The following is a 16,629-nucleotide window of genomic DNA, read 5'->3' as shown; positions in this document are numbered from 1 at the left end:
TTCCAAGCATTTAAGGCTCACTTTTTTAAAATTGCGGTCTTTTGTGCAAAATAAATAGTCCCGTCATCACAGAAAATCAACAGTGACATTGTTAAAATGCCATTAAGCCTTCCACGGCGGCCCCTCCACTCTTTCTCCTACTTTGACATTCTGACTAATGGCATGTTGGTGACACTCAGCCAATTTATGCAGCAAATGGCTTAGGAATAGGGTTAGCCATAGGTAATCGCCCTTAAACTAGTCCAATTCAGTGTAACTCAAGACAAAGCATTTCCTCATTAAGCTATCCTGTATTGACCCTGTAACTCAATAGAGGCCAAGAGCGAAACCTTGTAAAGATAGATGTTCTGTTGTCATGACAGTTGGAAGAGAAAGCACATGAGTGCTCATTAAAGGTCCAGCGGCCACAGCCCTGGTGTGACATTTGTAGAAGAATGAGAACATGTGGGAAATGATGCAGTGGCACATTAAAAGCATGAAACTATGAGCTCATAGTGTTACAAAGGACTGTTAATTACATATCCGTTTAAGTATACCAGCCTTTCACCTATTGTGTTGCATTGTAGATGGCATAAAATACATTGGATATGTGATGTGCATTATCAGATTAAATTACAAGGTTAAAAAAAAGAGGTTTATACTGGAAATTGTGTTTCCTGTTCTGTTTTTTTTTTTTTTTTTTAATTGTAGCATACACATCATACAAAGCATGTAGCAGATTAATTTCAGGTGTTAATTATGCCATGATCCTTAGATCACCCTGAGCGGAGTGTCAATACTCCGCAGTAAAATAGATAGATGACACTAGGTGGTAGCAGAGCTCCCGAGTGCAGGCACAGCTGCTTTGCCGCCCTGTGCAGAATCTCTCTTTCTCTTTTGATTTATACACTGTATATGTAGGAAGGACACACAGTTTCTCCTGTTCAGTGCTGACTCTGCAGACCATTCACCTGTGTAGGTGCCAAAAGACTGGACATTTTCATTAGAGCGTTTTCTATAGTTGATTATCAGGCAGTAAGTTCTTTTTTTCAAACTATTACAACAATTTAATTGCCCCCCTGGATAAATAAAATTCACATACATCTATTAATCTGTGTGGGAGTGGTATTCAGGATATCTTAACTTTGCAATGGATCCATTAGTTTACAGGAAAGCACAGCACTTAAAGCAATTACCTGAATCATAGCCTGTAGCCATGTCTACAATGAAATGCGATGGTTAAGTTGGGAGCTGCACAAAAAGTGTGCATTAATAGAAGAAAACAATAAATGGAAGTAAGATTGAAGATGCTGTAGGATCACTACTTTATTTGAACCTTTAAATAATTCAGTACAAAAATAAAACAACAAGCAGTGCCAAACATTTTCTTCATCTTTATTATCGCCCCACAGAGCCACGTGTGAGATGACTTGACAGTGTAGTCGATGTATTCCCTGCAGTCACACTGACAGCGATAGCGAGATGGTTTTAAAAGTAGTTTGCAACCCTGCGAATAGACTGGATGTTGGGGTTCTCAGCCTGCCACTCCATGTGGGTGCAGTAGTTTCCTCTTTCCACGACGTACATGCGACCACGGTAGTTAGGCTCCTCGTACAACACCCACCTGTTCAGTAGCAGTGAATAAATAAGAGCAAATGGATCAAACATGTAATAAATTAGTGCAAAGAAAATCAGCTTACTAAACAGTTTCAGGCAGTATTCTAATTTGGTTGATGTTTAAAGATTAAAAACATAAAAACACATTTTCTTCTTTGCTTTTGCTGAGATCAGTCGGTGTAGATAGTTTTGCTTGGATTTGCTGAGGCTTCAAGAAGTCTGGTTTTGAGATAGACTCTTTCTAATGTAATACTTGTTGTGTAATGGTGCCTCCAATAAAACACCAACACTGAAGAGACAACTGGCAGCGTATAAGTAGTGGGAGAAACAGACACCCTAATTGGTCTCTATCAAAGGCCCTTTCGCTGACTTTGAACCTCAGAACATTGTTGTTAAAGCCCCAGAATGCCCCACCTCTGAGACTTCAGAATTTTGTTCATGCCACTAACAATATTGACCAATTACATGTGAAGATCCAGTCAAACATTGCTCTTTTTCTGATCCACAGTAAATTCATTTTCTCTCTTTTTCTCTCTTTTTAAAGACTGGCATTCAAGATAACTATGTTCACATTTTCTTAAACTTATTTCCCACCTTTACTTTAATATTTATTTTATTTTTTCTGTATTTAGTCAGTGTTTTTTAACAAGTCTGCTTTCCGCCAAAGAAGTAGTCCCTATTAAAATGATGAAAACATCTGTTTTGCTGTTACACTGTTAAAGACTGTAAATTTTTTATGTGTGAGGTTTAATACGGAGCAACACATTGGTCATTGGTCTGGCACCTAGAAAAGTTTGCCCTGCACATAAGCCAGACTGGACTTTCTCTGAATGCTAGCCTTTGTTTTTCTTTTAACCCAACCTGTCTGCTTTCTACGCCTACAGAAAATTAATACAGATCATATGTATTTGTGCTTACATCTGTTTATGGAACTATCTGCCTTGTTAAGTACAACAAAAGGCAAGTGGGAAAATATATTGTGTGAAATGACCTTGTAACAGGTCAGTTGAAAGTGGCCAGTTTCACAAAGGTTTAGTTCATTACTTAAGGATAATGAAGGAAATGTTTTAGGGCATGTCTTATGCGCTCTTCTCTCAGTTAAATCAAAAACTATAAATGGCCTCAAAGATACGTACGCCCCATCTCCATAAACCTTGATAGAGTTGATGCAGTTCTTGGTCAGGCCTCGTGCTTGGAGAAATGGGCAGTCGTCACACAGCTCCACGCACTGGCCAGAGAAGTTGTCCCCCTCGAACAGCTCCATCCTGTAGTGCTCTCCATGCTGGGAGGATAATGACATGCGTGATCGCTGAGTCAACAGTGTTTGACTTCAGCTCTCTGCAAACGACCAAGGCTTTCTCCTTTATGTGACAGAGGCTGTATTGTGGGCACAAAACACTTGCACCTATAGAAATCTAAAGGTTAGTGCATGTGGAGGATGAAATATAAGTGCAGTTCTTTAAGCTGATTACATAAGTATCAGATGTAAAAACTTGAAAGTTTCTTTGATGATGTCTGTTAAGCAAAAGTAGATCCAACATTATTACTTTGAACAAACAGAGGCGCACAAATGAGGCCACACATGTGCCCATCTGCCTGTTTTTTTTAACCAACCAAATATTTGTCTGTCCCTGGGGTCTCTATCTTTCGCGCGCACGCACACACACACACACACACACACACACACACACACACACACACACACACACACACACACACACACACACACATACTCTTACCATCCTGATTGGTTTGCAAGATCCCATGTGATCATTGTGGGCATTCCAGCGCTGGAATTCAGGGTACTCTCCATGCTCCAGAATATACTGTTGGCCCTTGAAGTCTGGATGGTCGAAGCAGACGAAGGCCCCGCTCTCCACACGGACAGAGTTCACTCTGTTCATGAACCCTCGGTCCTGGAAGTTGTCACAGTCGCTGCAGATCTCCAGCTTTCTCCCAGTGAAACATTTCCCCTCATAGAAGACAATCTATATTCATATCAACAGTGAGGATTTGAGTATTTCCTCCTAATAAACAGTAAAAATGTTGCATATCAGTTTAGCTAACTGATATGCAAAAAAATCATCTAAGTTTGGACCGGTCATCAAGATGAATGTGGTTGTGATTAACTTTTGTTGTGAAACACTGGCCTAAATCTGTGGCTGCATTCTTGTTGTGGTACTCACCTTTCCTGAGTACTGAGACATTTTCCACTGTTGGCTGTTCCAAATTACTCACACAGTATAGGAGTGGACAAATTTGGACTCCCAGATATATATGGACAGCACAGAGTGTGGCGGTATCGCGAGAGAGAAGCAACAAAAGCACAACAATGGGGGGTTTAGATATTTTGCCACATGGACAGTTTCCCTTACATGTGCCAGTGCTGATATTGGAGTTTGGCTCGGGAGGACGAAACAATAGCGGGAGAGAGATTTTGCTTTGATTGGGCTTTGAGAGTGATGTTATACTGAGGCGGGGGGGTTGCAGGGTAATATTTGGGCTGTGTCCAGATGAGGGAGGAGATGGGGAGGAAAACAAACACAGAGAGGGAAAGTTAAAGCAGAGGTGAAAGGTTGGCTCAGTGGAAACAATAAATCTGTCATCTTGTTTTGAAGTGCTGATAGAACCTATTTTAAAATGAATATTAATGGCAGGAGTGTGTGCAAAGCAGCTCACGTGTTTTAACCGAACGAATGTTTCCAAGAGTTAGACCAGGCAGTCTATGCATGCTATGCAAGTTATTGCATGGTTGCAAAGCACGGTTGTCACCAGCTTTTCAACTATGAATAGATGTAATTTGATGTGGACATACTGTAGGTAGAAGTGAATGTGCGTAATACTTTGCACTATGTAAGATATCTTAGTTTCATGAGCAGCAGCTCTGAAGGACTTAAAGGCATTTCCTTTCATTGTTTAACAGCAAGTGGCTGTTCCACCCTGTTACTTTCCTTTCATTAGATTTATATCAAGAGCAGATTCATGTCAGGGCCTTGGTAATGTTTTGATTCAAATCAAATTTGGTCAGTACAGGTTAAAGAGCACTTAAACAGAGGTATTACAGGTCACACATAATCCACCTTAAGCAAACACAATGTACGTCTGACTCTTTCCGATTCTTTCTTTCTCTTATTCCCCTGAGGTACAAATGTATCTTATAGAAATAGATATATGAGGTTGAACTGAATGCATACATTGCTATTAGCAATTCTCATGAATTATAGACTGTACAGTGGATAAAAGGTGGACAGCTCGTGCTTAATGAGGGCATCTGAGCATTGGGAAACTATGACCCCTGAACACAGTGTACTCGGATGAGTGCGATGCTAAGTATATAGACTTAAAAGAGCCACAGCACCTAATGGGATGTTACCATGACAGTGCAAAGTATGAAAGGGTTTATATAAAGAGGGAAAGCCGATGTCTTCTCAGTCACTGGGAGAAACCAAGACAGACATACAGCAAGGTATGTATGTGTATATATAAAAGACTTTTTTCAGACAAATGCAGTTTGTCTTTTAGATCTTGTCAGCAGTTTTTTGGGAACATGTTTAATAACATGCATATAACATAGGTAATGATGTAGTTTTGGGATCATATATGATCTGTCAAATTTAAATACTGCATTGGGATATATGGACACATTTATATACAAACTATATAATTAAACTATATATACTCACTCAAGAGTGTGTCACTTTCTAGAGTCTTATATGACCATTAAACAATACTCAGTACAGGGAAAAGTTTAAAATACATGGTAAATGTCATGAATTAAAAGTGCTGGAATTTGATGTTTTGAAAGCACTTTGTGTCCGTGTTATCAAGCCTGTGCTTTATCTTGCATAGGCTGCAATGCTGAACAGAACAATGAAGCTGTTGGTCTTGGCTCTTGCTGTCACCCTGCTATTTACAGCCGGTGAGTCTGTCACTGATTCTCCACTGTATAAACATAACCTCTGCTGCTGTGCAACAGTGAGCACCATTTTCTTCATTATAAAGTCTTCACTGCAGTGAGCTACAACCTACACAAACCACTCTTTAACATCTAAATTAAAACTTCTAAATCCTTGGTAAATGCTATTTTGTCCCAAGATACATTTCGGCCACATTATGACAGAATTTATTCTGTAATCTTCTTTCTATTTCTTGGTTTTCAGGTGAAGCCCTGGACTGCCACCGCTGTGTCCCAAAAAGGGCTGGAGGTAGCTGTGAGCTCACTGTAGAAACATGTAAACCAGAAAAGAATGGGTGCGCTGCCGCCAACTTCCTCAAAGCACCATGTAAGTTCCTCATCTTATATTTATTCCAGTAGGGAAAGGGGCAAAGAGTACAAGAAGCAAATTATGTTATATAAAAAAAGCATGACTTTGAACAACTTTCTGCAGGATAAGGTCACATAGAGCAGAGATACTATTCCTTGTATAATAATGGAGACTGTCAAATGTATGTGAATTGTGTAAATGTTTAAAAAATGAAACATAACCTTTTCATCTGGCTTTCGTAGATGGCCATTACCAGAAATGCATGGATCTGGACAGCTGCGAAATGTTGAAGATGAACGCCTACATTAATATGAAGTGCTGCAGCGAAGACATGTGCAACACCTTATAAAATTCAACATCAAAGAAAATTACAATTTACTGCAGTCCAATGTGAGTAAGGCACTTAACCCCCAGTGAATCCTGCAGACTGCAGCTGCTTCGGGGAGAACCCAGGTGTGAACACATTAAAGCAGCTATTTTTAGAAAAATATACTCTGAAGTTCCCTGGACTGAAAAATAAAATACTTTGAAAAAGCGCCCATGCTTGTCCTTATTCTTGTGTATTGACACTGAGTTTCTTTTTTTCCCCTTAAAGAGCCAATTACTAATCCCCAAATAGGCAAATGTTAGAAAATCTCATCATGTTATACTTGCAACAGACTATTATCTGGGTTATTTCTTGTAATAAAAGCTCTTCCAAGTATTTCAAGGTTTTACTTTAAATACCTCAATTTACTTAAAAACTCTTGTGCTACTATTAAAGGAACAATAGCTCACTGATTATCATTAAATTGGACTTATTATGCTCATATCCAGCTATATATTTGTATTTCTGGACTAAATTAAATGAAACTTCCATGAATACCAGTTCATAGAAATTCTTCTTCTTTTGTAAGAAAGTATTGTAGCCTCCCGGTTCATGTTCTAGCCATAATAAGTTGTTATAGCTCCCTCCCCCATCTCTTTAAGTCAGCCTGCGTTTGATTGGGTACATCTCACAAACAAAAGTTTGAACAGCAGATGGCTGCAACTCCTGTTCTCAGTCAGTGCTGGATACCTTAGATGTGCCTCTAAAGTGTAGTAACTGCTCCCTGGGAAAAAAAAAAAAAAAAGTAAGCATGGAAGCAGCATTTAGTTATTATACTGCAATGAGGTGGAACAAACCTTTATTACTTTGCAGTAAATCATTACAACATTATTCTGCCTGTGCTTGCATCCTGCACCCTTTTCAATTTATTCCATCTTTTACGAAGAAGCACAAAGCATTCAACAAATCAAAACGGCTAAGTACTTCTCTCCTTTTAGCCCAAACATATCAATTATCATTAAAAGGGTGCAAACAAAGAGAAACACCCTGCCTTCCTAGTGACAAAACTCATTAGCTAACAGCCTCTGCAATAATTCAAAAACACAGCCTGCTTAGATAACCACTTTTCGCTTTAATGATTACAATCAAAAACATTTGTACAACATTTTCAACATTAGAAAATGAATGCAGATTTTTTTTTTCTTTTTTTCTTTTGGCTGACAGTATCTGCTATGAAAACAAACCGAGAGACAGAGAAGTGGGTACGGTGTGTAGATGAAGTAGAAAAAGAGATGCATATGGATGGGACCAAACAGCAGGTGATGTATCAGAAAAAATGACTGTGTTTATCTAACCATTTTCCAGGCATATGCATGGCAGATAGATATGACAATCCTCTTATCTCATTTTATTTAAACAGGGAAGGGGCTAAATGGAAGCTGCATATCGGGAAGCAAAGATTCATTGAGCCACTGCTAACTTAGTTACAGTTGTCATCATTTCCGATATAGGATTTTTCCTGATACATCTGTGATATTCTGTGTTTTGCATCAGTGCCGAGCCCAGAGACGGAGGGGCGGGTTGTGGAAAATGCAAGACAAGGAGCCACCACTTGTCCTTTTCTTTTATCAAACACATGAAGAAAAACAAGGATGACAAAAGGGAATACTGATAAATAACAGTGGAATCAGAGCCATAAATAGACAATATTGGATATTTAGGACCCTGGGGGTGGAGTCAGTTGAGGTGGAGGAGAACTGGCAGCTAGCCTTCAAGTAACGGGATATCCCAGTGCAGTGTCCTGTGTGTTGATTGGGCGGCTCTACATCATGGAGCAGGATGTTTTTCCTGGCTGCACGCCACCGTCCATCTTTTCTGCCTCCAGGATCATCCTTCGGAAAACCTCCACGGCCGTCTAAGAGAGCGCCAAACACACACACACACACACACACACACACACACACACACACACACACACACACAGAATGCTGTCACATGCCTCAGTACACCACGTTTGAATTTGCTCCTCATCCACTGGAGCCTCACAGACTTTAGTCACAACAGAGATCTCATTGTGTTGAAGTTGAGCACTATTGCCTCTAACTTAATTTGAAGCTGGTTAACTGACATCCTGAATATGAACTTTGCTACTCTATGTTGAGAAATATATCCAGCAGCAAACAGAAGGAGGGTTTGTTTTGTATTTCACATGTGGCTAGTTTGCTGTTGTCTACTATTAGGGTATGTTGGCAAAGCCGGTGGCAAAAACGGTTAGCATCAAAAGAATACCGAATAAACACATTTTTGTCTAGGGAGGATAAACTATTGTTAAAAATACATTAGTGACATTTAGTCTACTTGGAGGGAGGAAACACAGTGCTGACATATTGGTCTACACTGCAATGCAGGGGCCGTGAAAAGTGCCAAATGATAGGTCTCGAAAAGGCAGACTGTGTGGGCGCTTCAAGCACACCTGCTATTTTGGGCTGGCTTAAGTGGAATATAAATCAGAGGTTGATTGTTGACTACTAAATTCACTCTTAGCCAGTCAAATCACTGGGCTCATTGCTGTGAAACAGCTAATGCACAAAGAGCTAAGGGACTCCTGTTGAGGTTTTTTATTGGTGTAAAGCAGCACAATCTCACTACTGAAGAATACTACCTGATAACCACATTTTAAAGCACGATTGGGAAAGACAGTAAAGCCCAAAATCCCTCTGATATCACCATATGAGCATGCTTATGATGGGTAAAAAGCCTTTAAAGCCACAAAACAAAGTGCTGTAGGGGAGTGTGTGTGCAAAGGGATAAATGTGGCTTGCAGCATAAAAGTGTTTTGAGGGCTCAGTAAGAGCAGAGAAGTGCTATATGAGTACTAGTCCATTTAGCATTTACCATATGGTACTTTTTGCAAAAGAAAGAAGGCAGTGACAGACAGGACTGATGAGCCACTGTGATCCTACATCTCCCACATTAACAGTGCCAATGCAATACATATCATAAGAGACCCAGTCTGATGTGTGTGCTATTGATTGGACTTTACTCTGAGGCAGGCTATCTGTATGTAATTCAATAAATAGAAAAATAGTGGAAGGTCATGCAGTGGCATTGCAGCTGCAAGACTGTAATAAAACAAAGGAGAAGCTTTTCATACTGTATAAAGCAACTAAAGGCAACAAGTTATTATCTCCTGGACTGATGTAAATCAGTGCAGACTGCTTTATTTATCTGGTTTCCTGATTTTTTTAAAAAGACATTTTATGCAGATTTAAATCCAGCTGTATAATATGCCTTTAATCACATTTCAATTCCAATGTCACTTCATACGTTCGATATTTGCTCTTGACAGTAAAGCGACTGCATATCAGAACCAGATCTTCCTGGGGTGTCTGCTTTAATGAAGTGGAAGACAAACATAAACATGTCACTTTGCATTGTCTCGTTTAAACGAACCTGTCACCTGATTGTGTTTTCAGTTACCAAAAGCCAGCTACCAAGTATAGCTTATGTATGAGGCCTTTTAGCCTGTGGCTTAGTAAAGACTAATTATTAAAGATTAATAAGTACAACTGCCATTGAAAAAATGCTGCAGGTCACAGTTTTGAAGTAAAAAGCAAAGTCAAATGTTAGTTTGAGACTACAAGTGACACCTTTTACGGTCTTCGATGACGTGTAATACCGTGAGGTAATGGCGTTAAATGCAAGTTTTCACAAGTTTCACACATCATCATAATGAAGATTACAACTTTACGATCGTTGTCAAGCCAGTCATACCAAACTGCGCTGGATGCTTGACAGAAGAACCATTAAAAAGTGTCGAATAAATGCCAGCCATAACTCAGCTGCTCCACAATTTCTAATTGAAACCAGCTTTATTGTTCTTTTGCAAATCTGTCTTGGTGTTACAAAAACATACCAGGAAGTCCATGATGAGGCTGTCTTCACGTTAGATTACATTTTTTCAGGAGCTCTCACAGGTCTCAAGTCATACTAGGTCACCTCTGATTTTATTAAAGTAACCTAGACCTTCTATGAGTGAGCAACTCGATGACCTGATTGAAACACAATCCAGCACCAGAAACTTTGTCTCCACTGAGAGAAAATGCAAAGTGTGAAAATGAAGAATCCTGTGGATGTGTACCATCACTGTGCAATGAAAGCAATTCAGTAATTTTCCATCCACATATCCCTCCATTATATCTACAGGCTTTTGCTCTACAGGGTTAGGCAAGCAGGAGCTGATCTCACTTGACACTGGGTGAGAGGCGTCATATGCAGCGGACAGGTTGCCAAATGATGTCAGGGCTGACATACTAAGACAGGTACATTCATGACTGTGGGCAATTTAAAAGTCATTCAAACTCGAATGTCTTTGTACTGTGGCAGGAAACCTACACAGTCACAGGGAGCATGTGTAAACTTCACACCTTGTTATCACTGCCACCTTTATTTATTTATTTTTTGGGTTTTTGAGTGAAGAATGTAACCATATTTGGCTATTTTTTTCTCCCACACTGATAGTTAAATAAGCCTTTCCTACCTGGTTCTCTTTAGCTGAGGACTCCATGAAGGCAGCGTTCCAGGATTCAGCTAATGCTTTTCCCTCTTCACAACTGATTACTCTAAAGAGCGCAAAATCACAGGGATGACAGCAGAGTCAGACCAAAACACAAATACTGTCTTTCAGAATAAAGCCACAGTCTCTGCTTTAAATATCCCACAGTATTAAATTCCTTAGAAATCTGCTTGTGTATGTTAATCCACTGACTCTGTGTTGTGTACAGTGAAAGCACAGTGCTAAACACAGCTTCCTGGCTTAGTGCAAATGGCTTCTGTCTTCATTTGGGACATGTGTGAACTAAATATTAAATACTCAGTATTTCAGTGTGTTTTACATGAAATTTTCATTTCTGCTAGCAAATAATAAGAAACCAAATATAAATTTCTACACAAACCAAAAAACCCTGACCCATGTGCATACCTATTGTCTCGAGGGATGTACAATTTAGGTGTGTGCTAGCGCTTACCGCTCCATATGTAGGTCATTCTTGTTTCCGACGAGCATAATTGGAACTCTGCATTGAAGGAAAAAGTAAATGCCATGTTGTCATTTATGCATGATTTATGTCATATGACTTGAAATGGCTTTAAGAGCAAAATGAAAAGTTGTACTTACTGAACTTTTCCCACCATGTCCAACAGTTTTTCATGGATAACTTGTACAACTTCAAAGCTGGAAGAAACGGGAACGTTTATTTGCTTTTCTTCAGTGCACCTCATTATGCAGGACACAGGAGATATTTAGGTTGGTTTTGAGAAGTGGAGGGAATTCTATACCTTTTATTTGATGTAACTGAATAAACCAGTATGTAGCCATTGATATCTATGGAGTAAGTCTGTGGGAAGATTGAGTATTCATCCTGGAAAAGGGATTTGAAGTGAGGGAATTAGCATGTACTGTTACGACACACATTAAAAAAAAAAGAAAAATCAATAAAACCACTAGCAGGTTCATAAACAGCGCATTGAGACATACCTGCCCTGCTGTGTCTACAAGCTGGAGATGGTACTCTTGTCCATTTATTGTGATCATCTTAGTAAATGCTGCAAATACAAGACAACAATGTTTTGTAGATACGACAATACATTTCTTTTCTCTTATACGTATGACAAATATAGCACAGTTGTGCAACTATGCAGTACTATCCAGCTGAGTGTATCTTTATTACTCTCTGCAGGACATACAAGACACAATCCAGTTATAGATTCATCCCAATGAGCACATTCAGGACAGGAATGTCAATAGCCTGGAGATGGGTCATATTATCTACAGCGGGCATGCAATGTCTGCAGCATCTCACTGATAATGCTGACACTTCATTTTACATTAACCATCCAGGGATTATTTATAGATACATACAACAGATTTAAGAAGCGTAGGGTGGGACAGCATGTGAGCGAACATGTCAGGGAGAAGAGAAATAGCCTACAGATACAACCTACAATTCAGACTCAAATCTTTGGGGTGGCCGGGATCAGGTTTGTTTTGGAGGTTATGAATAACTGCAAGTTCTCCTGCGCTCCAAAATAGTGCTTTTAAATTGTCTTTAAGAAAAGTTCCCTTTCTTAACTAGAGAAGTCCCGCTGCATGCGAGTCGGAGAGAAACGTTTATCTCAACCAAACTGCCGGCTGATATCTCAAAAGAAAGCTCTCTCTTTCTGGTTGAAAGTGTGGAAAGTGGTGGAATCAGCTGTTGCGGTGTTTAAATGCATTTGCTTAGAAGGAACATCACACCCTGCTGGGTAACAGCAAAGTCTTGCAAATCATTATCTTTCAATCAGAAGTCACTTAGACCATAGAGCTGTCATAATATAGAATTTAGATTTTGAGAACAGATCATACAAGTTTTAAAAATAATTTAAACATAATGTACATTTAGACACATTTAGAAAACGTTTTCTCTCATACTGCACTTTAAGTTCAAAATGTAAAATATAAAGCATAAGCTTTGTAATGTTACCACATTTTTATCACATTGAATTACTGTATTACAGCTGCAGTTAGGGCTGTGCAATATGACCAAAATCTCATATCCCGATATTAAGACATCTATCGTCCGATAACGATATAAATCACAAAAATGTAACATTTTCTGTAAATTCTGTGAATCTCGGGCAGCTCGACTTGCGTGAAGTGTTTCCAGCTGCGCGTCATGTAGCTGGAGTCGAGTGTTTTAACTGATGAATGAAACTATACATTTTTAGACATAGGTTGTAACTGCCGCCGTTTTCTTTGTAAGTATTTATTACACGGCGTGCTGCGGGGAAAAGCCTGTTCTAACGTTTGAGTCTAAGGTTTATCTTTTAGCACCTGATGGCTCTTTTTTGCGTCTCATCCGTAAACACTCTGCATCTTTCACGTGATTCAGTTTATTTTGAAAAGTCTCAACAGGATCTTGAGCTTTACTGTGAAAGGTTTATGTGGAACAAGCGGACACGCGGTGGTGTTACCGTCGTTGTTGCTAACGACAACGCATAAAAACAAACGCTTGTCTGTCTGTAGTGTGGTTATATTAAATGTAAGAGAAAGAGAGAACTTTAAGAAATTAATATAGCCACTACAGTGACCATCAAAATAATGAAAAAATATTGCCGTAAACAGTTTATTTTGCGACACCACGAAACAAACGATAGCGTAAAATGAAACGATAGACGTTTTTATATGTCATCGATATATATCGTTATATCGAACAGCCCTAGCTGCAGTGATTCATTAGTAAATTCAATCAAAATTCTGTAAACAACAAACTTGCTTTTTTTCATAACAGGGTCTCTAAACCTTGTTAAAAACCCACAAAGATAAGGTGGAATATACACAGTCCGTACAAATGCATTCCACTTACTGTCATGTGTAGTACTACTACGACTCAAACAGCAGCGATTATAAAGCTACCTTGTGTTTTACGTACAACAGTTGCTGTGTGATATCTGCGTCCATATAAGTGCAGTTTAAAGATCTAATAGAGCCCAACTGATATCGGTCCTGCAGCTATATCGGTGGGAGTCTATGAAATTGGCAAATAGCTAATAAAGGCAAACATGAACTATAATGGCTATAATAATAGCTAATACTTTCCCTTATTAGCTATTTTCTGATATATAGGTATCAAAAGACAATAAATGAACATTTAAAGACTAAAGAAGAAACAGGAGAAACACCCTTCAAGATATGAGTGTTGATGTTGCACATTTTGTCCACTAGAGGGCCCTCTGTGACTTGACTTTTGCCAGCAGGTGTTTGGATACCACAAACAAAGCAAACACCGATCTGAGCAGTCTGACAGAGCACAAACGGGAAATTCCAGACTAACTGTGACAATAAGACAAGTTTATTTTAATAAGCACTGTCATGTTTTTTTTAAAATAAGGACTCATAAATAATAATACAATTAATAAATGTAAATCTGTTTGTGCTTCACATCTGAAAGAAAAAAATATATATGATGATAGATCTGATTTTTTAAATCACCAAATGTTGAAAATCCTATATTGGTCAAGCTCTAATATTTAATGTTGCATCTGACCAAAAACAGTGGATGTACTCTTGATGTAGTATAATTATAAACCAGTTATGAAAGAAAAACAACTGTCACTCCATGAAATCCTTTGGTGGTTAACTTCTTCTGTCACGAGGTGCTCTGAACAACCTTAAAGCTGGAAAGCGTAAGCTAACACATCCTCATTCCAGCTTTTCAGGTGTGAGAATTGGCTGTAAGCAAATCCGAGTGTGGGGCTGACAGTAAATGACAAATAATGAGGAACACGATGTTCTGACCTTACAGAAGATGCACCAGTAAGGATTTATTCATTGCTGTACGAAGAGCATCTAATGACAAACTGACACATTTGTAGTGCTGGGATGATAAATAAGGATAAACTTGATAGTCAGCTTTGCTGGTACACACTGAGCAGCAATGCTGAGGATAGGATATCACAGAAACAGCTATTTTGGAGCCAATACATGTAGGCTTCACTTACTGATTCACAAGAGAGACGGGGACCTGAGTTGTGTGCCACCTCATGTAAAGAGTTTCCTGGGGGAAACACGGTTTTTGTATGAATTTAAAAAAAAATCCCCTACTTACTGTTTTCTATTGTTGGGTCATAGGAATCAACAAACTGGCCTTCCACAAACTGGATGGTTAAAGAGGACTTTCCTGTAAACACAGAGACGATAGTTAACCTCAGATGGAGGAAGTCAGTGTAGCAATTAAGGGATAACATCTATAGAAGTCATCATTATGATTGTTTTTGTCGAGATCAGTCTCTATGAGTGAATGTAGCCATACAATGATACAAAAAAATACAAATATAAAGCTTAATAACCGTGAACAAGCCTAAAATGCGCCACATGAAGCACGTTGTACTATACTGATGAACATGTTTAGAAATCGTCGAGGTTACTACAAAGCAGGGAAACATAAACACATCACGCGTCTCTGTGGGGATATTACAGGGTTGCAGTTGGTGCTGCCTGGGCCTCCAGTCGTGCTATCTGTGTGTGCCATCTTGCCATCCTCAACATCCTTTCACCGCACATAATCTGCGCTTCTTTGCTTTTACACATCACTAAATAAACCGCAAACTAAATGCGTCAAAGCCGTCGATGGTTTTTGCGTGGCATGGCACTGCCTAACATGGCACCGGGGTTAAGGGCTAACGGAAACCTATCAATAAGATCGATTAAAATCTCTCTCTTGCACACGTTATGGGAGGCCTCTTGCGCTCACACCGCAGAGCCACGTCTCACCTGGTGGCGCTCATTCGCCCGCCCTGAGACGCCGCGTGTCAGATGTTACTCCCTATAATTTAAGTCTATTATAGGAGGCGTAAAGCGCTCTCACGCTGGACTTGTACTGGCCTGAAAGGCCGCTAAAAATCTTGGGTCTGCGTCCCACTCGAAGCCGCCTTTCGCCGCTGTACTCAGCTTCCGTTCCATACTCACCTACGGATCTGTACCCGAGGATGGCGATTTTTCGTGATTTCGGCTGCGGCATGTCTCCTTATGGTTATCGCATCTAGTCCTCGGGGTTTACCGCAACCTCCTCCCGGAATGGCATCCAAATTCAAGGGGCGCAGAGAATGGTCATGCAGCTTGCAGATGACAGTGGGAATCCCTCTGCTTTGCTGTGTTTATGTGGATTTTGTTTTTGCGTGAAAGCTTGAAAAAAATGTAATTTCAGGTCATATGAGAAAAGCATGGAGTATCTATACATCTACAATAACTGCGTCACTCCCCTTTGCGAAGTAATGAATTAGTAATTGATCCTGCGCGTTGATTGGCTACACGTAGAACACAGGCGGGGGATGAAGGCGCACGGAAAGCTCCCGTTGGATAAGGCAGCTGTCCGTTAATCAACGGCACCCGGTTTGGACATTTTCATTGGCTGTGTCAGGCTTCGTGACGTGCTGGGTGGTCGGGCGGGGTGTCATTCATATCTTTAGGGTCAGGAAGGACCGGAACAGGGATGATGGTCCTTACTCATGTAGATGCGCAGAAGGCCGTGTGAAATGAGGCTATATGGCATCACATGACAATGAAACAGCCTCGACTGCAATCCCACAGATTAGTAGGTTAACATAGATTAATGCTTGGAAATATTGGGGGAGATCATCAATGAAAGGAAAATTATATATGAATAAATGTTTTAATATCATTGAGTAAATTCAGGGCCAGTATTGCCAGATACCAATGATACCGATACTTTTAATCTATGAAGGCAGCATATGTAGGGGAGAGCCGAGTGTCATGATTTAGGAGATAAATCCTCACCAGTTTGCAAATTCTGAACACATTTTAATGTTCACGAAATCACTGTGATTTTTACTTTTCACAATTATTAGTTAACGAAACAAAAATAATAAAGCACAGCTTTGAAACTGGATTTTTGGAGACCTAGA

The 16,629-nt window shown here is 39.7% G+C and overlaps 3 protein-coding genes across 3 annotated transcripts; 1 reads left to right on the top strand and 2 right to left on the bottom strand.

Annotated features, from left to right (window-relative positions):
• Positions 1-1,179: 1,179 nt before the first annotated feature.
• Positions 1,180-4,279, bottom strand: LOC120724276 (gamma-crystallin N-A-like). The gene is made up of 4 exons (XM_040016387.1): positions 3,783-4,279; positions 3,336-3,584; positions 2,733-2,878; positions 1,180-1,603 (listed from the first exon to the last, which is right to left on the bottom strand). The coding sequence occupies exons 1-4, from the start codon at positions 3,801-3,803 to the stop codon at positions 1,468-1,470; spliced, it is 552 nt and encodes a 183-aa protein (XP_039872321.1). The 5' UTR covers positions 3,804-4,279; the 3' UTR covers positions 1,180-1,467.
• A 663-nt stretch (positions 4,280-4,942) lies between these two features.
• Positions 4,943-6,398, top strand: ly97.3 (lymphocyte antigen 97, tandem duplicate 3). The gene is made up of 4 exons (XM_040016400.1): positions 4,943-5,062; positions 5,446-5,515; positions 5,757-5,879; positions 6,104-6,398. The coding sequence occupies exons 1-4, from the start codon at positions 4,958-4,960 to the stop codon at positions 6,208-6,210; spliced, it is 405 nt and encodes a 134-aa protein (XP_039872334.1). The 5' UTR covers positions 4,943-4,957; the 3' UTR covers positions 6,211-6,398.
• An 882-nt stretch (positions 6,399-7,280) lies between these two features.
• rheb (Ras homolog, mTORC1 binding) lies at positions 7,281-15,983 on the bottom strand. Its single transcript, XM_040016377.1, has 8 exons — positions 15,674-15,983; positions 14,814-14,885; positions 11,705-11,772; positions 11,506-11,588; positions 11,345-11,401; positions 11,196-11,243; positions 10,709-10,790; positions 7,281-8,083 (listed from the first exon to the last, which is right to left on the bottom strand). The coding sequence occupies exons 1-8, from the start codon at positions 15,723-15,725 to the stop codon at positions 7,991-7,993; spliced, it is 555 nt and encodes a 184-aa protein (XP_039872311.1). The 5' UTR covers positions 15,726-15,983; the 3' UTR covers positions 7,281-7,990.
• Between the last annotated feature and the right edge of the window lie 646 nt (positions 15,984-16,629).

Source organism: Simochromis diagramma, unplaced genomic scaffold, assembly GCF_900408965.1.
Source record: "Simochromis diagramma unplaced genomic scaffold, fSimDia1.1 OVJJ01000205.1, whole genome shotgun sequence".
NCBI classification, from domain to species: Eukaryota; Metazoa; Chordata; class Actinopteri; order Cichliformes; family Cichlidae; genus Simochromis; species Simochromis diagramma.
Note: the sequence above shows the minus strand (reverse complement) of the source record. Positions and strands in the feature narration are given on the sequence as shown.

Excerpts from the sequence above, each read along its gene's own strand:
- rheb (XM_040016377.1), bottom strand. The coding sequence starts at position 15,725 with ATGCCGCAGCCGAAATCACGAAAAATCGCCATCCTCGGGTACAGATCC. Across the intron at positions 11,589-11,704 it reads TTGTAGACACAGCAGGGCAG|GATGAATACTCAATCTTCCC; the intron begins GTATGTCTCAAT and ends TCCCTTTTCCAG. Across the intron at positions 10,791-11,195 it reads AATGACCTACATATGGAGCG|AGTAATCAGTTGTGAAGAGG; the intron begins GTAAGCGCTAGC and ends TGCGCTCTTTAG.
- ly97.3 (XM_040016400.1), top strand. The coding sequence starts at position 4,958 with ATGGGATGTTACCATGACAGTGCAAAGTATGAAAGGGTTTATATAAAG. Across the intron at positions 5,063-5,445 it reads CAAGACAGACATACAGCAAG|GCTGCAATGCTGAACAGAAC; the intron begins GTATGTATGTGT and ends TATCTTGCATAG. Across the intron at positions 5,880-6,103 it reads CAACTTCCTCAAAGCACCAT|ATGGCCATTACCAGAAATGC; the intron begins GTAAGTTCCTCA and ends TGGCTTTCGTAG.
- LOC120724276 (XM_040016387.1), bottom strand. The coding sequence starts at position 3,803 with ATGTCTCAGTACTCAGGAAAG. Across the intron at positions 2,879-3,335 it reads CTTGCAAACCAATCAGGATG|CATGGAGAGCACTACAGGAT; the intron begins GTAAGAGTATGT and ends TTATCCTCCCAG. Across the intron at positions 1,604-2,732 it reads AAGGTTTATGGAGATGGGGC|GTGGGTGTTGTACGAGGAGC; the intron begins GTACGTATCTTT and ends GCTACTGAACAG.